Genomic DNA, 22,985 nt, shown 5'->3' with positions numbered 1-22,985 from the left:
ATAATGAATGTTTTCTTGAATAAGGTAATAATTAGTCCTTGTTATGTCGACATCTGCCTTCAAGTCCGTACATGAATTCGATTTACAATGCACCTATGCAAATATTTATTCAGTACTGAAAATTTTACTGCATGTTTTATCTGGCGAGGAAAAAATAATTAACGCTAACAACAGGTATATTCTTTGTTATCTAAGAAAAAAAAACTGCGTCAAATATCTAGAAAAACTTTTTGCTGACGCCGATGCGAATAGAAGGAAGCGAAAATTTTTGGATTTTTTAGTAGTAATACTAATAAACATGAAATTATTGCCGATCGAATTATTGTAGCAAACATACAAATGAACTTCGGGGTACTGTTACGCTTTTTAACTTTTTGTTAAGGAAGACGTTTACTCGAAAAAAATTCCAATGATGATAATAAAAAACAACTATTGGGTGTTACAGACCTTTTGTTGTAGTGTTATTTTTTCATTTTCAAAAAAGTAAGTCAATGACCTACTTTTTGAGATAATAGCTATTGTATATTTTTGGAAAATTAAAGGAAAATCCCTTAAAATGTTGCACTATGATTGAGATTTTCTTCATTGTTAAAATAATACAAATTGCTTAACACTTTTGAAAATGAAATACAATTTATGAATGGTAGTGACACTAAATACATACAGAGCATTAAGTTTTCGTTCACAATTTTTATAAATATTCCAGTCCCAATTTCCTCTATATCTTTTAAAATACCTACCAATTCTTGATCCAATTTTACAAAAAATTGAATGATAATAATACAAAAACATCAAAGTATAAAACTACTTATATTGATCTTATTATGTTGGCATATAATTTATATGAGGTCAATGATTAATATTTTGAGATATGGCGTCTTCTCTCGTTTTTAAGCATATTTTAAAATATTTAAAAATCGTGCCATACGGTTATTATAATGATTAAATGAGGTTAAACTAACAGAAAATATGCAAAATTATATAGACTAAAATATAGAATGTTAACTTTTAAAATTTTAGTACTTCCAAAAATGTTTTAGCGGAAAGCAAAATCTGCAAAATTTAGTCCGAATTTCCTATGTTTGGCTAAAAGTCTATAATTGTTTTGGCATAATTCTATAATATAGTGTATAATGCATATTGTGTTTGGATGAATTTGTCGTCGTGCTCAGAGTCAACGAGCGACAGTGAATGGTATGTACAAGTAAGATCGATCAGCCTTGTGTCAAATGACGAAGATGATTCGCCAAGGAACTGTCATGAAACTTTGAATCGGTTTCATTTTCAAGGTCAAGAAATAAATATTTATGAGGTTTGTTTGCGTGTATCTATCCTATCGTATTGTGCGTGTATACTGATCTATCGTGCGTTAATCCTATTCTATCGTGCGTGTATACTGTTCTATCGTGCTTCAATCCTATCCTATCGTGCGTTAATCCTATCAGGCTTATCGTTCAATTTTAACAGTTTTTCCGTTTATCCTATCGTGTTAATCGTTTCGTGCCTTTTCATAAGCAAGTAATTTTTTTTCAAAGTTGCAAGTCGTTCAGTGCGCCGTTTACGAAAATTTATCGAACAAGAATTGTAAAATCCTATTCAGCATTATATCATGATGCTAATTTCTTAATTGTTTACATCAAAATTAACCAATATTACATGTAAATCATATCCGTAATCATTGAAAATAAAAAAAAAAAAATTATGTAAACTATCGAAGTTCTAAGGAACTAGGTAACATAACGAATTGTAAAATTGTCTATATCTTCGTATGTGACAGTGGAGATTTGTTGGTATAGCCTCGGTTTACTTACATGTTTCTCCCAAGTTTGAATACAACAAGGATTTGTATTGAGTTTTATTAAATCTAAGGTTCAGGTAAGCTTTTCTGATCAGTGCTTTGTCTGTATGTCAGTTCGTCCGTTAATATTTTACGCTTTCTGATTTTTCTTATGTTTTCTTTTCTACAATATAGAACTAATGATCGATTTTGACCAACCTTGATACGAATCATCTTTACGAGAAAGGAATTCTTGGTAGCTAGAATTAAGGCCTAAAACATTTTTTCACCGGAGATAATCACAAAGCAGTTATCATAGACTGTAGATCTTAATAATCTTCTTGTCAATAACCACTGGACAAGAAATGCCAACGTTAGCAACAAAGTTTGTAATTAAAGTGAAGATTCAAAACTGTTAAAACTATGACCCTCTGACTAAGGCTGAATCCCCTAGAAGGTTTCAAAGTTTAAAGTACAAAATATTTGTCAGTTCTGAGATAACTTTGTAAGCATAATGATTGGCAAAACCTTGATCCTCTGGACCAGTATTTGAGCCCGATGGGGGGGGGGGGGTGGTAAAGTTCAGAATAGGAATTCAGATATATACAAAAAATGCAAAAAACCTTCTCAAGAACTTCAATGCTATATCATGTGAACTTTATATTCAAGCAATTTTTAGATAGGGCAATTTCTAAATTGACTAAACTGTGACCCCTAGACTAATACTTGGACCAAAAGTGGGATTGACAGTTTATTATTTAAGAAATTAACTCAATATCTACAGAAGTTATACTCGTATAACCTAGGTTGGGGCAGTTAACGCTTTCTAATCCGCGAAGTGGATTTAAAAAAAACGTAAATTGCTCCAGCTCAGGTTATACGAGTATAATTTGGGTTGATATTGAGTTCATTCCTTTATTTTTTTTGTTATTTATCATACAAATTTAGTGCATTTTACTTTTAAAAATGATATTTACCTGTTCAAAATTCAAAGGTAACGTCAGGCGGATTAGTACGTTTTTGACGTTGTGACGTGTCCTGTGACGTGCAAACCAGGTTATACAAATTTAACAAAACTTTTTTATCCAATCAGTTGCTGCGTTACAACCAGGATTAAATTATAAAAACATAAAAAAAAAATTAAATTTGTTTTCTTAAAAATTACGTAGCCACAATTTACGAGATTAATATAAAGTATAATCATTTCTTAATATCAAGGGAACAGTTACTTTCTATCGTTTTTTTTTTATATTTTTGTGTAGGTTTAATCATAACTAAGAGTTTTAAAGCTTCATTTTTATAATTCCCCCCAAAAGAAAATACCTTTGTTCAGGTGAGGAATGTTGCCCATTATGCTCTTACTGTGACAAGTGATGAGGTTTTTTTAAAGTTTATTTTCCCCTTCAACCCAAACGTTATTTTTTTTGGGGGGGGGGGTTTCAGTTCAAACGCATACCATATCTGTAAGAAATATAATGTTTTTGGTTTCGTATTTTAGTACAAAACTTTTCCTAGAGATTTTAAAGAACCTTTTTTATGAAAATCAAAAAGTTTAAGACAGTTTGCTCTATACATAGTGACAAAGAATGACGGTTGTATTGTGTATCGTTTTAGAATGAAAATAAAAGATAACAATAAACACTTATGCATTTATTCAAATATAATGACAATGTAAAGTTTTATACCTTACATGTATATTGTATTACTAGTAATTATATTGAACAAATGCACGATTCCGTGTGTCACGTGTACATTCATTGTACAACACAGGTAAACGTCACTTCCAGGTACTTATATGTGCCTGGGCAAGGGTCTCCACCGAGAACACCGTTTGAAACAGTGATACTACAGCTTTTTTGTCCTTCACATTTATTTCTTACTACTGTAAGTGATGAAGCAGATTGACAATCAGTTGACTTGATTTGAGGATGAGGGCAAACGTTTCCACCTTCTGTTCTTCCGAAGACTGCTTCATGGATGCTTATTTTGCCATCTGGACAACGCAATTCCAATTTTCCACCTTCACACACGATAACTGTCTTTTTCACTTTAAAGAAAACAATGTAATTCATAACTTAATTTTACAAAAGACCCACATTCATTAGCACTCCTGATATTTCTCTAGTCTACCATAATTCATTAAACTTATACATGCACTACATGTATAAATAGAAAAATGTTTTTGGAAGGAACTGCCTTATGAAAATCTGTATTTTCTTCCTCGCAGCACTGTTAAGGCTGCCTTTTGAAAATATCAGCGGATTTAAGCGTTCATAAAACGATGCATCTATTATTACAACTTATTTACGTAAAATTATATTATCATGATATAAATGTGATTTTTAACGAAATAGTATAGAAAATTCTACTTTGTATGACCACTTTGTGTGGTCCCCAGAATCGACAGTCACGTGTTATGTGTTGATAACTCTCCCGAATAAGGGTCATAAACAAATTTAAATAGTATTCCAAGGGCATACCCTTATTTGAATTTAAAATTTAAATAATTATTAAATTCTTCTCTTCTGGTAGATTCTACAAAGTGCTGCTGCTTTGCATAGAGTTAATCTTTTATTAGAATAAATATCGAAGAAATAGCTCTTGTTTAAACTTATATGACCTACGCTTAATATTTTACGTATTTATGAATTCATTCCATTGTTACAGGGCCATCCCCTTGGGTAAATTATCTTTAATAAGTTTCGGATGAAAAAATGTGGTATACAAGGTTTGATAAGGTTGCAGGTGCGCGACGCAGGCGGTGTAGCCCTGTTTCCCAACAGTATCATTTCAGCTTGTTAGGCAAGTGAGAGAGAGCAAACATGAGTCTATAATTTCTGAGTTAATATCTGTAGTTGTCATTTGTTTTTTTGTGCATGATTAAGTTCTGACAGATGAAAGTGAACAGTCGATTGAGTTATGGGTGTCTGAGGAGTGAGAGATAATTGGTATGGCCATACCCAGGGAACATGTGGGAGACAAGAGAGAATGAGTTTTGATGTTAAAGAGTGAGGACGCATTTGTGATACAACCTGTGTTTCTTATATATTGTGTTCGTTGTAAATATGTAAATAAACTTGTAAATATAAACAATAGTTATCAATCAGTGCTGGTAACAGGGAGGACCCCCGTCACACCATAGATTTTATCGAGGCAGTAGCATTTTCCATAAATTAAACATGTTCTTTAATTTATATCGAAAAGATCGTAATGGTCTGTTAAGTGTATGCCCTTTTAAAAAAGCGGATTAAGATGGCTTCCCAATGTCAAACACATCGGACCTGTACATTAAACACACTAGAATAGAAATAACAAACACTCTAAAAAAAATCACATGTCGAGTCAAAACAAGCATACTAAATAGGTTTTTATGATAAATCAATTGTTTTAGACCATGTTCTGTTCATTTATAAAATGCATTTTCCATGTAAAAAAAATTGATTGATCCCTTTTATACAAAAAAATGCGTCAAAATTTACAGTTTGACGTCACATCGACAAGTGCACCGCGATCAGTCAGTCATTTATATCTATCGTTGTTGGACTTTTTGACTACAACGTTGCACACATAGGTAATTTTCAATGTACTTGAATGTTTTTTTTTAACCATAACATTTAGAAATTACTTTATTAGCAATTTTGACGACTTGTTGTTATGTATGATGTCATAGTTAACATTTCCCGTTCTTTCTGGTCGGCGCAACCACAAAGTAAACCTTGACAGTGCTGAGCTTCGAATGAGACGTATACCTTTTCTGAATACATTCGTAATTGCATTACATTTTGCACCACTTTAAATCGGAATATTCCCATTATTTAATCAAAAGTGAAATATTTTTTTAAAAAGTTTTTAGACTATTAAAAGGTCGATATATGTACATGTATAGGGCAAAAAATGAAAAGTCAATAGAAATATAGGTGGTATAAAAATTGGTCATAATTCATTTAGATACCCTAGTCGACAAATAGAAGTTATAAAAATTTACCATTGCGAGAAATACACGTGTGCATCACCAATTTGCCAAGCTCTGATTCACTGGCAATTTTTAATAACACACGGCGTATGAGCTCGAGTGAACGTCCCTACGCGTTTTGAATAGAATAATTATTGTATGATCGAAAAAAATACAAAAACATTTTCATATGAAATTTAAACAAATATCATGAAATCAAATATGTTTGATCTCAAAAGAGAGTTTTCTATGAAAAGTTCAAGGCACTACTTTTTCAGCCCTGGAAATGCACTAATTTAATGAAATGTTTAATGGCTGTTCCATCGATATATTCTATTACTTTTTAAAAACGTTTATATGTACATGTATTGTGGTTTTAAAGCGATGGTACAAAAATCGTTCATATAAATAATTTAATAGGCATCAAAATTAATATAAATGTTAGCGCTGAATGTTTATTTTAGGATATTGTCAGTCCTACAAAACACCAAGTCGTGCAGAAAAATTATAATACCGGGCAAGTCTATAAATCCATGAATTGACCGATATCAAAAGGATTTAATTGTTTTGATACTATAAATAAAAGAATAATACTAATCAATGCCATAATTGTGAAATATTTTGTTCATTATGTATAGGCGTTGATTTCACTATTGTGACGTCATACAGGCGCACATGCCAATATCTGTATGTAGCCATGAAAATCTATTTTAGCATAGTAGGTTTTATGAATCTCTAGATTTAGTATAGTAAGGTCAATAACGGAATTTAAAGCACGGTCACCTGACAACAATCGACAAATCATAGGCTTGAGAAAAATACGATATAATTAACTTCAGTTATTGATCCCTCGACATGTATTCTCCTATGGAACGGAAGGCGAAACAGGCACATAAATAAAAGTTGGTTGACCATACCTGCTCCACAGAAAGGTTCCATCAGTTGTCCATAGCATATACATTCAAAACTTCCTGGAGTGTTAACACAATTTGAAGGTTCATCGCACGGATCATTCGAACATTCATCAATATCTGAAATAGTGTATCGATTTGTACGTTCTTTGAAATTATAATTCATCTTTATGAAAAAAAAAGACATTGATTTTTCATAATTTATTACTCAAACGTTATTTATAAAGTAAATTATATAACAATTACATAAATCAATGTTTCTTGAAATACTTTCAGAATATGATCGTTTATAAGTGTTGTATTATACATATTTGCAGTTCATACAAATAGAGAGGTCAAAGGTATATTGACGTCTTTTATAAAATATATAGAGACAAGAACATAATTACGAGAAAGAGAGAGAAAGAGAGAGAGAGAGAGAGAGAGAGAGAGGTTTTAGAATCATATTTACGTTTGCTTTAGCATATTTTAACAAAATACACACAGAGCAAATATCTCTTGAAAATCTTGAAATTAAAAAATGACAATAACAAACTGTCAACCATCACAAAAATCCATAAAACGAAATACAAATTCATAGCAGAGGAAAACGGTCCTCTAAAATGAATGAGGTAGGAACAGGTGCCTAGACAGAGTAAGCATTCTCTACTGACCGGTCACACTCGCCGTGCGCCAAATCTCATATCAGAAATAATGTCAATATCGGGGAAAATGTTGTAATTTGGGGAATATATCATGATTGGAAAAACGGAGAAAAATGCTTGGACAATTCGGTATTCAAACAACAGTCCAGAGCACAGCAATCACGGACCTCTGGAAAACTTCAGAGGTAGGTTCAGGTCCATAGGAGGAGTGAGTGTCCTCTGTTGACCGGTCACACTCTGTGTGCTCTCTGTCGTACTCGGGGAAAAAACGGAAGTCTATAGAAAATTGGGTGTAAACTGTGGTTAACAATTATGATGAAGAACGTCAATTAGCATGCGACTCAGTTGAAGATAGTATTTGATTACAAGGTCTTTGTATCGACCATTGAACTTACGAAAAGATGACTTTAAACGAGACAGTTGATCTTCCTGTTTTATCAAGTTCTATGTCAGTAACTTGTCTCGCCTTAGAAACTGTTCATACGAAGAGCATGCCCTTGCTTATCGAATTAACTGTTGTCTATCAGAAACTCCAACATCTTTTAATAGTAACTTCTGAGTACTTGTGTGTGCAATTAGAATGGTTTTTTAACAAAATATTATTTTTAGATTTATAATAACCAGGTAAGCATTTTTACGACTTCCAATTTTATTGAAGAAACAACTGTCGAGAATATCAAAAAGCTTAAGATTTGAATTTGGGGAATGTTTGTATAAAGCCTTGAAAAGTCTAAGTTTTGATGCTTTTGATTTTGGTAAGATTTTGTGACCTCAAAGTTTCTAATAATTCTTTAGATTTTTTATTATCCACATCTCATTCACACCACTTCTGGAGTATATTGTTGTACAATACTCTAAGAGTTTCTCTTTCACTACTGCGAGAATTTTAGTGAGGAGTCAGCAAGGAGTAAAATGAGAGGTTTGGTAGAACATTAACTGGAACCTGCTATATATCTCTGTTTGTAAGGACTTTTGTGAAGCTTAGGAATCCAGTACAAATAAGGTATTTATTTTTTTTATTGGGGATATTGAAGATATCTATAACCGATTTACGATTTTTAAGTATTTCCTGCTCAAAAAGGCTGCTTTGTTGTTACTTGCCTTCTCAGCTCGGACCAGTGCATACTGATTGTGCAATCTTTCTAGTTCGCTTTTTACTTCTCAAAAAAAAAATGGGGGGGGGGGGGGGAGAGGGGATTTTGATTTTTCCAAACCTGTGAGTACCATTATGAAACAAAAAGTTTGATTGCAATGAGTAATCCTAAATACAAGATTTTTACATGGAATGCTTTTAAAAAACTCTGACATAGTACCACGGTCTTTTTTTTCAGATTTGCCCATCACTTGGGGTAATCCTCAACAGAGTATAAAATTCAATATTTTTTCACTTTATGGGCATATAGGACCCGCCCTAACGCCTGAACCCTCTGACCAAGAAGCTTTGAATTTCAAAACTAAAAACGGAATCTTCATAGGCGTCATAACAAATTTATCGTATATGTTTCCACTTTTGTGGAAGTAGAGAAAAATATTTTATAAGATCAATATTTTTCCGATATATACAATAGTGACCACCCCTTCCCCTGCCTAGGGCTTAAACCTCTGACTTATGAGCCATGAATTGCGTAATCTGCGCACTGGTCTTCAAGGACATCCTGCATTCAGTTTATTTCATTTTCATTTGGGAGTTAAAAATTATACTTTCTGAGATTTAAAACTTTTTTAAAATATAGTTATATTGACCTCGCCTCGCGGTTTAAACCCTTTATCAAAGGGCCGTGCATGTCACAATTTGAGAAGAGGCGTCCCTGCTCATTATATCCATGTGCGTATGTTCTCTGCTGAATGTCCAGAAGTACAAAAAAAAATTCTTCTCAATTTTAACATATCGTAATTTAAACAGTCTTTATTCAAAATCTATCGTCCTTCATGCAAAGTGATCACAAATTTAATAATTTTATCTTCCTGTTCCTTACACATTTAGATGCTAAAATCTAGCAGTTCCAGGAAAGAAACTGAAAATGTAATATAAATACTAGATACGATCTCTTTACGAGTAACGAGTAGGTCTTCCGTTCAATTTTTAAACGATACGATTAAAATATCAATAAAATTTCTGAATTCCACCTCAAACACTCCCTTTCAGATAATGTATACGATTGTCAATATCCTTTAAAATGCATAACAAAGTGTTTTGCTTTTTCACATTTTGCATATTAAAGATTTAAGAGTTTAGTCCCCTAAAATCAATAATTACGTCATCAATGGGTGTGGCAATGCGTTTTACAAACTGATATAGCTATGATCAACTTTGTTTCTGTAATGCATAATAAAATCTTTATGGTTTTAAAGGTATATGAAAAAGACTTTACGAGTGGCTTGGCCCCTAATTTAAGGGTCCAGCCCCTTTTTCTTGAATTCGGTCGAAATGTCTCACAAATTCTAACATTTTTTGTTATTACACGTATCTAAAATTGTTGATCATATTTGAGATACAAATGATTGAATATTTAAGGGGCCAGCCCTCTAGATCCTTAATGGGGACAGATATTGGTGTTTTGATTGATGGAATCGATTACAGTACCCGCAACGTTATTTTTTACAAGATAAACGATAGGATAGGATTCACGCACGATAGGATAGCATTAACGCACGATAGAACAGTATACACGCACGAAAGGATAGGATTAACGCACGATAGAACAGTATACACGCACGATATGATAGGATTGATACATGATAGGAAAGGATAAACGATGTTCATGATAAACGTATGATCGATTTAAACGATATTTACGAACAAACTGATAATGGCAGAATTTGAGAGAGAACACGTACAAATAAAGATTTATGTAGAATTTCTTTTCAGTAACATTTGCCGAGTTGTTAATCATCGCTGCATCATTTATAGAATGTATAAAAATGACAAGTTAATTTTTTTTTTGAATTAAAATTTTGAGCTTTAATGATCAATAAATTTTCTGTATTGTGTTCATTACCGAACACCCTAGCCGATCGCCGCGAATATTTCAGCCCGAGATTAAATCACTCGGAAAATAGCGGGTTTAATTATATTAATCCAACTCTTGTATAAAGTAAATATAAAATCTATCATACAGTAAGTACATTTCTTTCTGTATAAGAAAATGATGCATTAAAAACGAATTATTACAGGCAATTTAAATAAATATTTACGCAGATACACATTCCGCGTACGATTTGTTAACATTGTTTTCATTACCACACACCCTAGCTGATTGCCGAGAAAATTTCAGCCTGAAATCAAATATCACACGGTAAATAAATAACGGGTTTAAAATACAACTCGGGTTTTAATTAAATATAAATTATATCATAAATAGTTTTGTTTCTGTAAAATATGAAAATATAAAAATTATATTGCATAAAAGTTAATGTTTACGCAGGTATACACTCTGCGTACGATTTAATATATACGATATACAGGTAAATATGTTACCTTGTTCCTAAGAACTTCCTTTTTCATTTTCAATGTTAACAGATATGATTTACATATAATATTGGTTAATTTTGATCTAAAAAATTTAAAAATTAGTATCCTGACGGAATGTTGGATAGGATTTTACAATTCTTGTTCGATAAATAGTCGTATACGGCGCATCGAACGAGTTGCGACTTTGTAATAAATGTACTTGCTTATAAAAAGGCACTAAACGATTAACACGATAGGATAAACGGAAGAATTGTTGAAATTAAACGATAAACCTGATAGGATTCACGCACGATAGGATAGCATTAACGCACGATAGAACAGTATACACGCACGAAAGGATAGGATTAACGCACGATAGAACAGTATACACGCACGATACGATAGGATTGATACACGATACGATAGGATAGGATTGTAAAAAATAACGTTGCGGGTACTGTAGCATTATCAACGCAAGCATTTATCTTTTACGATGCTTAGCAAAATATGTCTCCTTCTCTAGATATATTGCGTCAAAGTTTAAGTACTCTGGCCCCTAAAAATCCCTAATTACGTAATAAATAGGCGTGGCAATGATTTTTCCTGATAGATATTGTTACGATCAACAACTTTGCTTCTATAATGCATTACGAAATCTTTATCATTTTTAAGTTATCTGTAATAGAGTTAACGAGTGTCTTGGCCCCTAATTTAAGGGGCCAGCCCCTTTTTCTTGAATTCAATCGAAAGGTCTTACAAATTCTAACATTTTTTGTTCTTACATCTATTAAAAATTGTTTATCATTTTTGAGATACAAATGTTTGAATATTTAAGGGGCCAGCCCTCTAGATCCCTAATGGGGACGGAAATTCGTGTTGTGATAAGTGGAATCGATTTAAATAATAAATTCAAACATTTTCTCTTCTACGATGTCTAACAAAATATTTTTACTTTTCTAGTTATATTGCGTCAAAGTTTAAATACTCTGGCCCCTAAAAATCCCTAATTACGTATTAAATGGGCGTGGCAATGATTTTTTCTAATAGATATTGGTACGATCAACAACTTTGCTTCTATAATGCATTACAAAATCTTTATCGTTTTTAAGTTATTTGTATTAGAGTTTATAAGTGTTTTGGCCCCTAAATAAAGGGGCCAGCCCCTTTTTCTTAAATTTGTTGGAAAGAACTTTTGATTATCTACCACTTTTGTTATATATGTCTTAACAAAATATTAACTGATGAAAAGATACAGATCAAAATGTATGAAGTTTTTGATGCAAAATTCGTATCCAATTTTCGAGCCTAGGCGAGCTCAAAGGAATGGCGCCACTGGCGCAAAAAAAATACGTTCTGCACATCTTCAAACTATGGTCTACCTATCCTGAAAATTTCATATTTATATCTCTTATAGTCTCTGAGTTTATGTCTGCACAAAATGGGTCGTAAAAACTTACAAAATCGGCCGTAAATCGGAACCGGAAGTGACGATTTCAAAATTTCAAAAAACTTCTAGAATTATGACCACTGGCAATCATCTGTGAAAAAATGGTCGAAATCGGCCGAATAGTTTTAGAGATATCGCGTGCACAAATTTTGTGGAAAAAAATAATAATAACTAGATACGATCTCGTTACGAGTAACGAGTAGGTCTTCCGTTCAATTTTTAAACGATAAGATTAAAATATCAATGAAAATTTAGAATTCCCCTCTTAACCACTCCCTCTCAGAAAATGCATAACATTGTCAATATCCCTTGAAATGCTAAACAAAGAGTTTTGCTTTTTCACATACAGCATATTTAAGGTTTAAGATTTTAGTCCCCTAATATCTCTAATTATGTCATCAATTGGTTTGGAAATGAGTTTTACAAACTGATATTATTACGACCAACAACTTTGTTTCTATAATGCATTCCAAAATCTTTATCATTTTTAAGTTATCAGTGATAGAGTTTACGAGTCTCTTGGCCCCTAATTTAAGGGGCCAGCCCCTTTTTCTTGAATTCAATCGAAAGTTCTCACAAAGTCTAACATATTTTGTTCTTACACCTATTTAAAATTGTTTATCATTTTTGACATACAAATGTTTGAATATTTTAGGGGCAGCCCTCTAGATCCTTAATGGGGACATACATTGTTATTTTGAATGATGGAATCGATGAGAATCATCAATGCAAGAATTTTCTCTTCTATGATGCTTAACAAAATATGTCTTTTTCTCTAGATATATTGCGTCAAAGTTTAAGTACTCTGGCCCCTAAAAATCCTTAATTACGTAACAAATTGGCGTGGCAATGATTTTTCCTGATAAATATTGTAACGATCAACAACTTTGCTTCTATAATGCATTACAAAATCTTTATCATTTTTAAGTTATCAGTGATAGAGTTTACGAGTCTCTTGGCCCCTAATTTAAGGGGCCAGCCCCTTTTTCTTGAATTCAATCGAAAGTTCTCACAAAGTCTAACATATTTTGTTCTTACACCTATTTAAAATTGTTTATCATTTTTGACATACAAATGTTTGAATATTTTAGGGGCAGCCCTCTAGATCCTTAATGGGGACATACATTGTTATTTTGAATGATGGAATCGATGAGAATCATCAATGCAAGAATTTTCTCTTCTATGATGCTTAACAAAATATGTCTTCTTCTCTAGATATATTGCGTCAAAGTTTAAGTACTCTGGCCCCTAAAAATCCTTAATTGCGTAACAAATGGGCGTGGCAATGATTTTTCCTGAGAGATATTGTTACGATCAACAACTTTGCTTCTATAATGCATTACAAAATCTTTATCATTTTTAAGTTATCTGTAATAGAGTTTACGAGTCTCTTGGCCCCTAATTTAAGGGGCCAGCCCCTTTTTCTTGAATTCAATCGAAAGGTCTTACAAATTTTAACATTTTTTGTTCTTGCACCTATTTAAAATTGTTTATCATTTTTGAGATACAAATATTTGTATATTTAAGGGGCCAGCCCTCTAGATCCTTAATGGGGACAGACATTGGTATTTTGATTGATGGAATCGATGAGAATTATCAATGCAAGCATTTTCGCTTCTACGATGCTTAGCAAAATATGTCTCCTTCTCTAGATATATTGCGTCAAAGTTTAAGTACTCTGGCCCCTAAAAATCCCTAATTACGTAACCAATGGGCGTGGCAATAATTTTTCCTGATAGATATTGTTACAATCAACAACTTTGCTTCTATAATGCATTACAAAATCTTTATCGTTTTTAAGTTATTTGTAATAGAGTTTAAGAGTGCCTTGGCCCCTAAATAAAGGGGCCAGCCCCTTTTTCTTAATTTTGTTGGAAAGAACTTTTGATTCTCTACCACTTTTGTTATATATATCTTAACAAAATATCAACTGATAGAAAGATATAAATCAAAAAGTGTGAAAATTTTGAATGAAAATTCGTACCCAATTTTCGTGCCCAGGCGAGCTCCAAGAAATGGCGCAACAGGCATTAAACAACTACATGCTGCACAACTTCAAACTATCGTCTACCTATCCTGAAAATTTTATATTCATATCTCTTATGGTTTCCGAGTTTATAGCTGCACAAAATGGGTCGTCAAAAAATACAAAATGGCCGAAAAATGTATGAAGTTTAGATCACGCCCTAACATCTGTGAAAAAATGGTTGAGATCGGTCGAATAGATTCCGAGAAATCTCGTGCACAAAATTTGGAAAAAATAATAATAATAATAAATAATAATAATAACTAGACACGATCTCGTTGCGAGCAACGAGGAGGTCTTCCGTCCGATTTTTAGAATATGGAATGACCTTACTCTTGACCTTCATCAGCGAAACGTATCCGGAAAAGGAGGCGGGATCTATGAGTAATGGGTGAAAGACTATCTATCCCTTTGGTGTCCCTTATTTGAGGGATCAGCTCCTATTCATTCATTTTAATCAAAAGGTATTTTTGTGTACCACTAATAAGTATTTAGAAATTGGTTACCGTTTTTGAGATATCTGGGAAAAATTGTTTTGATATCCGGTCCTTATACTCCTTTTAGGGTCCAGATAAAAACAATATATTGTTGTACATTGTTAAGCTCAATATTTTTATCATCTTTTGTTAAATATTGCTTTCCAAAGTTTTCCTCCATTTTGAGATATTGAGCATTAAAGCCTTAGACTTCTGGCCCCTTAAAATCCCTAATTACGTATTATAAGAGTAAATGATTGCCATGTACAGGTACATTACATTAGAATGAACATAATCGCTTCTATAACGTATCACAAAATATTTAACAGTAAAACGTTATCATTAAAATACTTTAGAGCCCCCTCAGCCCCTTATTGGAAGGGCCAGCACCTTTTTCATGATTTCAAATGAAAGCTCTTGTCAATTCAAACACTTTTTGTTCAACAAGTAATTACAAATTTTGTACGTTCTTGAGATATTTTGAGAGGGTCATGTTAGGGGCCGACCCTGTAACTCCTTTTAGGGACCGCATAACAAAGAAATTATAGTTGATTATTGTTAAGTTCAATATTTTAAGCATCTTTTGTTCAATATTGCTTATCCAAATGTTTCTTCATTTTGAGATATTAAGCATTAAAGTTTTGGACGTCTGGCCCCTTAAAATCCCTAATTACGTAACATAGGAGTAAATGATTGCCATGTATAGGTAAATAACCTTAGAATGAACATAATTGCTTCTATAACGCATCAAAAAATATTTCACGGTAAAAGGTTATCATTAAAAGATTTTAGAGCCCCCTCAGTCCCTAATTTTAAGGGACAGCCCCCTTTTTATGATTTCAAATGAAAGCTCTTGTCAATTCAAACACATTTTGTTCAAAAAGTGTTTACAAATTTTGTACCGTTCTCGAGATATCTGGAGAGGGTCGTCGTAGGGGCCGACCCTGTAACTCCTTTTAGGGACCGCATAACAAGGAAATTATGGTTTCAGATTGTTAAGCTCAATATTTTGAGCATCTTTTGTTCAATATTGCTTATCCAAATGTTTCTTCATTTTGAGATATTAAGCATTAAAGTTTTGGACTTCTGGCCCCTTAAAATCCCTAATTACGTAACATAGGAGTAAATGATTGCCATGTATAGGTAAATAACCTTAGAATGAACATAATTGCTTCTATAACGCATCACAAAATATTTCACGGTAAAAAGTTATCATTAAAAGACTTTAGAGCCCCCTCAGCCCCTAATTTTAAGGGCCAGCACCTTTTTCATGATCTGAAATGAAAGCTCTTGATTTAATTAAGTTTTTTTGTTCTACATGATTTAACAAAATGCTTTCAAGAAAAGAGATATTTAAAGAAAACCAAGAAAAATCATGACGCCTTTTTAATCTTAATTTTCAAGCTCGGGCGAGCTTCGGCGCTCTTTGAGATAAAGATGTTTAATGACCATTAGACACTATTTCAGTCTTTCGTCTATCAGCCCTGAAAAGTTCAACATCATATCTTTAATAGTAAAAGAGGAGTTCTCCGCACAAAATACCCCTATAAAAACTGATAAATCCACGATATCTCAAGACAGGAAGTGACGTCATCAACAAAAAAATTTTCCAACAAGGTTCAGACCAATACCTATCAGAATTGAAAATTTGACGTAAATCAGTTGAGCCGTTTCCGAGAAATCGCGTGCACAAAATCGGTAAGAAAAAAAAAAATAATAATAATAATAGGGAAAAAGAAACCTAAGAAAAGCAATAAGGTCTTCCGTTGGAAACGGAAGACCTTTATAATGAAAAACAGTACGAAAACAATAAGGTCTTCCGCTGGAAACGGAAGACCTTAATAATAATTAGAAACAGTACGAAAACAATAAGGTCTTCCGTTGGAAACGGAAGACCTTAAAAAACAAACGACGACAGAAAAACAAGAATAGAATTCCTGGGTCTCCCGCCGGTCAAGCAGTATACTTGTATCGACCAAGGCTGATTTAGGAACTTGGTATAAATTTAATGTAAATCCGTCAAAATTTGTAGGCATAAGAGCGCTTACAAGGTCAATTTTTGGATAAAAGGGAGACATTAATGTGGTCAAAGCCCATAACTCCAACAAAAAGTATCGACCAATGCTGATTTTCGAACTTGACCAAGGAAATAGTGGTATAAACATTTGGTATAAATTTAATGAAAATCCGTCAAAATTTGTAGGCATGAGAGCGGCGAGGGACAAAACCTCCAAATCCCGTAGGTTAACAGAGTGTCTCAGGTGACCTAATAAACAATCGACAAAACAGGCTGAGTTTTGGAGTTGATTGTTGTTTAAATCTTTAAACTAAACACTTTAAATCAATTCAGTGTAGCTAAAAAAATCTGTAAAAAAATCATTTTGAATGAATCAGGAAAGTGAATTAATACTGGTTAACAAGTAAATGTGTAATCATATATGTATAGTCAATGAGATCGACAGAGACCGAGATGATTGATAAAGTAGAGATGCAATCGTACACATTATCGTATTTCAAACAGATGGTAATTGTGTTACTGTAACGAAAAACTGATTTAACTACCTTCAGTACAAAGTGACCCTGTCCATCCTTCTGCACACGTACACTCGAATGACCCCAGTTTGTTCAGGCATTTTCCTCCGTTCTGACACAGATAAGGATTTGCCGTACATTCGTCAATATCTAAACATGTAAATATTGAGACAATAGAAATAAAACAATTTTTAATACGGAAACCTATACGTGTTACATGAGTACATGCATACTTTTTTCTATTTCAAAAAAAATTATATTTTTACAAAAAAAGTTTTGTTTACGTGTAATTTGTTTCATTTACCCATTTCATTTAAATGTTTGTCTTTGGGCATAAACGAAAATTTACATAAAAAGCCCATTTTCTGAAAACCAGCATCTGTGCATCAAGTAATAAAACGCCTATGAATTTCAAAAATCGATTTGTTAGATTTTTTTAATTTATAATTTGATTTAAAAAATATTCACAAAAACTAGACATTATGAATAACTTTATAAAAATTATTATTAAAAAAAGCACTAGAAAGACTTACTGATCAATCTTTAAAACATCAAAATTTTCAAAAATTGTCTTTGACTTGGATTAGGCAATTTATAGAATGTACCAAAAACCAAAATTGACTGTCTTTTTAACTGACGACAAAATAGTTTAAGAAGTGTCAACATTAAAGCATACAAAGTGAAACTTCACAAACTAACATGTGGCTGCAGTTTACCTATATCACATTGTGGCCCCGTCCATCCAGCTGCACAACAACAGTCGAATGAACCAGGTGTGTTGTAGCATGTGGCATCGTTTTTGCATGGAGAATTCGAGCACTCGTTGATATCTTCAAGAATACAGATATTTATTTATTTTTAAAGAAAGTTTAGATCAATATAGATAAAAGTACTGCCTCCTCTGCTGACCGGTCACACTCGCAGTGCGCCAAATCTCATATCAGAAATAATGTTCATGTCATTTTTATTTGGAAGATGAAGAGAAGATTTCCTGAGATTTAATACGCTGTTACCATATGACTATATTGACCTCGCCTCGCGGTCTAAACCGCTTATCAAGGGGCCGTGAATATCACAATTTTAGAAGAGACTTCCCTGCTCATTATACAAATGTATGCATGTGCTTAGTTTCTTTGCTGAAAGTCCAGGAGTAATAAAATGTTTTCTTCATAATTTGTACAAAAGGTAATTTTAACAGTCTTGACTCAAAATCTATCGCCCTTCGTGGATAGTGGTCACACATTTTATTAATTATTTTTCCTTTCCCTTATACATTTAGATTCTATACACCAAATTAGTCAATTTTGATCTAGTAGTGTCTGGAAAGAAGCTGAATATACTCAAATATAGACGAACGACGACAGAAAAAAAACAGATCCCGTGGTTTAACAGAGTGCCTCAGGTGACCTAATAAACAATCGACAAAATAGGCCGAGTTCTGGAGTTCATTGTTTTAATCTTAAAAAAAAAACAATTTAAATCAATGTAGTCTAGTTAAATAAATCTGTAAAAAAACATTTTGAATAAATCAGGAAAGTGAATTAATACTGGTTAAATAGTTCATGTTTAAACTTATATGTATAGTCAATGAGATCGACAGAGACCGAAATGATTGATTAAGTAGAGATGCAATCGTACATATTATCGTATTTCAAACAGATGGTAATTGTGTTACTGTAAAAAAGGTAAGAATCGGAATGATTACAATGCTACAGTGAGCGTCAATGAACGAAAAACTGATTTAACTACCTTCAGTACAAAGTGACCCTGTCCATCCTTCTGCACACGTACACTCGAATGACCCCTGTTTGTTCAGGCAACTTCCTCCGTTCTGACACAGATAAGGATTTGCTGTACATTCGTCGATATCTAAACATGTAAATATTGAGACAATAGAAATAAAACAATTTTTAATACGGAAACCTACATACGTGTTACATGAGTACATGCATACTTTTTTTTATTTCAAAAAAATTATATTTTTACGAAAAAAAGGTTTTTTAACGTGTAATTTGTTTCATTTACCCATTTCAATTAAATGTTTGTCTTTGGGCATAAGCAAAAATTTACATAAAAAGCCCATTTTCTGAAAACCAGCATCTGATCAATCTTTAAAACATCAAAATTTTCAAAAATTGTCTTTGACTTGGATTAGGCAATTTATAGAATGTACCCAAAATCAAAATTGACTGTCTTTTTAACTGACGACAAAATATTTTAAGAAGTGTCAACATTAAAGCATACAAAGTGAAACTTCACAAACTAACATGTGGCTGTAGTTTACCTATATCACATTGTGGCCCCGTCCATCCAGCTGCACAACAACAGTCGAATGAACCAGGTGTGTTGTAGCATGTGGCATCGTAATTGCATGGAGAATCCGAGCACTCGTTGATATCTTCAAGAATACAGATATTTATTTATTTTTAAAGAAAGTTTAGATCAATATAGATAAAAATACTGAATATGATAGTTTAAGATTAAGTAGATGACCTATATTGTTATTATGACATGAATTATTCTAATATAGGTGTCTTCTACGTGGCCCTATTTGCCCCTCCCCCCTTACAACTCCCACCCCCCCCCCCCCCGTATTAAAAAAATAACCTGAACCCCTGTTTCATCGTCTTTAATTTAACAATTTTAGATGACAGCTTTTATGGACACAACATCAAATGCATTACTTAATTTCTTTTGTCTTTGAAATGCTCAAAAAATCTCACAAAGATGTATACATTTTTCTGTTTGGCAATAATTGACCCGCCTTAGGGCCTGAAACCTTTACCAAGGGACCAATGATTGAACAATATCATTAAAATCATTAAATTGCATTTAGATTTTTCTAAAGTGTTTATGATATTATGAAAGAAAATCTTGAAATGAAAAAATGACATTAACAAACTGTCAACCATCACAAAAATCCATACAACGAAATACAAATTCATAGCACAGCAAAACGGACCTTCAAAATGATATAGGTCGGATCAGGTGCCTAGAAAGAGTAAGCATCCTCTGCTGACCGGTCACACTCGCCGTGCGCCAAATCTCATATCAGAAATAATGTTGATTTCATTTTTATTTGGGAGATGAAGAGAAGATTTCCTGAGATTTAATACGCTGTTACCATATGGCTATATTGACCTCGCCTCGCGGTCTAACCGCTTATCAAGGGGCAGTGAATATCACAATTTTAGAAGAGACTTCCCTGCTCATTATACAAATGTATGCATGTGCTTAGTTTCTTTGCTGAAAGTCCAGGAGTAATAAAATGTTTTCTTCATAATTTGTACAAAAGGTAATTTTAACAGTCTTGACTCAAAATCTATCGCCCTTCATGGATAGTGGTCACACATTTTAATAATTATTTTTCTTTTCCCTTCCACATTTAGATTTTAAACACCAAATTAGTCAATTTGGATCTAATAGTTTCTGGAAAGAAGCTGAAAATACACAAATATAAACGAACGATGGCAGAAAAAACAGATCCCGAAGGTAAACAGAGTGACTCGGGGGACCTAATAAACAATCGACAAAATAGGCTGACTTCTAGAGTTCATTGTTGTTTTAATCTTAAAAATAAACAATTTAAATCAATGTAGTCTAATTAAATAAATCTGTAAAAAAATTATTTTGAATGAATCAGGAAAGTGAATTAATACTGGTTAACTAGTAAATGTGTAATCATATATGTATAGTCAATGAGATCGACAGAGACCGAGATGATTGATTAAGTAGAGATGCAATCGTACATATTATCGTATTTCAAACAGATGGTAATTGTGTTACTGTAAAAAAGGTAAGAATCGGAATGATTACAATGCTACAGTGAGCGTCAATGAAAGAAAAACTGATTTAACTACCTTCAGTACAAAGTGACCCTGTCCATCCTTCTGCACACGTACACTCGAATGACCCCTGTTTGTTCAGGCAACTTCCTCCGTTCTGACACAGATAAGGATTTGCCGTACATTCGTCGATATCTAAACATGTAAATATTGAGACAATAGAAATAAAACAATTTTTAATACGGAAACCTACATACGTGTTACATGAGTACATGCATACTTTTTTTTATTTCAAAAAAATTATATTTTTACGAAAAAAAGGTTTTTTTTACGTTTAATTTGTTTCATTTACCCATTTCAATTAAATGTTTGTCTTTGGGCATAAGCAAAAATTTACATAAAAAGCCCATTTTCTGAAAACCAGCATCTGATCAATCTTTAATACATCAAAATTTTCAAAAATTGTCTTTGACTTGGATTAGGCAATTTATAGAATGTACCCAAAATCAAAATTGACTGTCTTTTTAACTGACGACAAAAGATTTTAAGAAGTGTCAACATTAAAGCATACAAAGTGAAACTTCACAAACTAACATGTGGCTGTAGTTTACCTATATCACATTGGGGCCCCGTCCATCCAGCTGCACAACAACAGTCGAATGAACCAGGTGTGTTGTAGCATGTGGCATCGTAATTGCATGGAGAATCCGAGCACTCGTTGATATCTTCAAGAATACAGATATTTATTTATTTTTAAAGAAAGTTTAGATCAATATAGATAAAAATACTGAATATGATAGTTTAAGATTAAGTAGATGACATACATTGTTAATATGACATGAATTATTCTAATATAGGTGTCTTCTACGTGGCCCTATTTGCCCCTCCCCCCTTACAACTCCCACCCACCCCCCCCCCCGTATTTAAAAAAAAAAACCTGAACCCCTGTTTCATCGTCTTTAATTTAACAATTTTAGATGACAGCATTATGGACACAACATCAAATGCATTAACTTAATATCCTTCGTCAATGAAATACTAAAAATATCACAAAGATGTATACATTTTTCTGTTTGGCAATAATTGACCCGCCTTAGGGTCTGAACCCTTTACCAAGGGACGAATGATTGTACAATATCATTAAAATCATTATATTGCATTTAGATTTTTCTAAAGTGTTTATGATATTATTAAAGAAAATCTTGAAATAAAAAAATGACAATAACAAACTGTCAACCATCACAAAAATCCATAAAACGAAATACAAATTCATAGCACAGCAAAACGGACCTTCAAAATGATATAGGTCGGATCAGGTGCCTAGAAAGAGTAAGCATCATCTGCTGACCGGTCACACTCGCCGTGCGCCAAATCTCATATCAGAAATAATGTTGATTTCATTTTTATTTGGGAGATGAAGAGAAGATTTCCTGAGATTTAATACGCTGTTACCATATGGCTATATTGACCTCGCCTCGCGGTCTAAACCGCTTATCAAGGGGCAGTGAATATCACAATTTTAGAAGAGACCTCCCTGCTCATTATACAAATGTAAGCATGTGCTTAGTTTCTTTGCTGAAAGTCCAGGAGTAATAAAATGTTTTCTTCATAATTTGTACAAAAGGTAATTTTAACAGTCTTGACTCAAAATCTATCGCCCTTCGTGGATAGTGGTCACACATTTTAATAATTATTTTTCTTTTCCCTTCCACATTTAGATTTTAAACACCAAATTAGTCAATTTTGATCTAGTAAGTCTGGAAAGAAGCTGAAAATACTCAAATATAAACGAACGACGACAGAAAAAAACAGATCCCGTAGGTTAACAGAGTGTCTCAGGTGAACTAATAAACAATCGACAAAATAATCTGACTTCTGGAGTTCATTGTTGCTTTAATCTTAAAAATAAACAATTTAAATCAACGTAGTCTAGTGAAATAAATCTGTAAAAAATGATTTGGAATGAATCAGGAAAGTGAATTAA

General features: G+C 32.9%; 1 protein-coding gene across 1 annotated transcript; it reads right to left on the bottom strand.

Moving 5' to 3' along the window:
• Window positions 1-3,412: 3,412 nt before the first annotated feature.
• Window positions 3,413-22,887, bottom strand: LOC128174488 (fibropellin-1-like). Its single transcript, XM_052840033.1, has 9 exons — window positions 22,875-22,887; window positions 21,613-21,726; window positions 21,077-21,196; window positions 19,501-19,614; window positions 18,966-19,085; window positions 17,933-18,046; window positions 17,247-17,366; window positions 6,647-6,760; window positions 3,413-3,824 (listed from the first exon to the last, which is right to left on the bottom strand). The coding sequence occupies exons 1-9, from the start codon at window positions 22,885-22,887 to the stop codon at window positions 3,532-3,534; spliced, it is 1,122 nt and encodes a 373-aa protein (XP_052695993.1). The 3' UTR covers window positions 3,413-3,531.
• Window positions 22,888-22,985: the final 98 nt, after the last annotated feature.

This window comes from Crassostrea angulata, chromosome 2, assembly GCF_025612915.1.
Source record: "Crassostrea angulata isolate pt1a10 chromosome 2, ASM2561291v2, whole genome shotgun sequence".
NCBI classification, from domain to species: Eukaryota; Metazoa; Mollusca; class Bivalvia; order Ostreida; family Ostreidae; genus Magallana; species Magallana angulata.
Note: the sequence above shows the minus strand (reverse complement) of the source record. Positions and strands in the feature narration are given on the sequence as shown.

Excerpts from the sequence above, each read along its gene's own strand:
- LOC128174488 (XM_052840033.1), bottom strand. Across the intron at positions 6,761-17,246 it reads AGGGTCACTTTGTACTGAAG|ATATTGATGAATGTTCGAAT; the intron begins GTAGTTAAATCA and ends ACACTATTTCAG. Across the intron at positions 3,825-6,646 it reads GGAACCTTTCTGTGGAGCAG|TGAAAAAGACAGTTATCGTG; the intron begins GTATGGTCAACC and ends TTTTCTTTAAAG.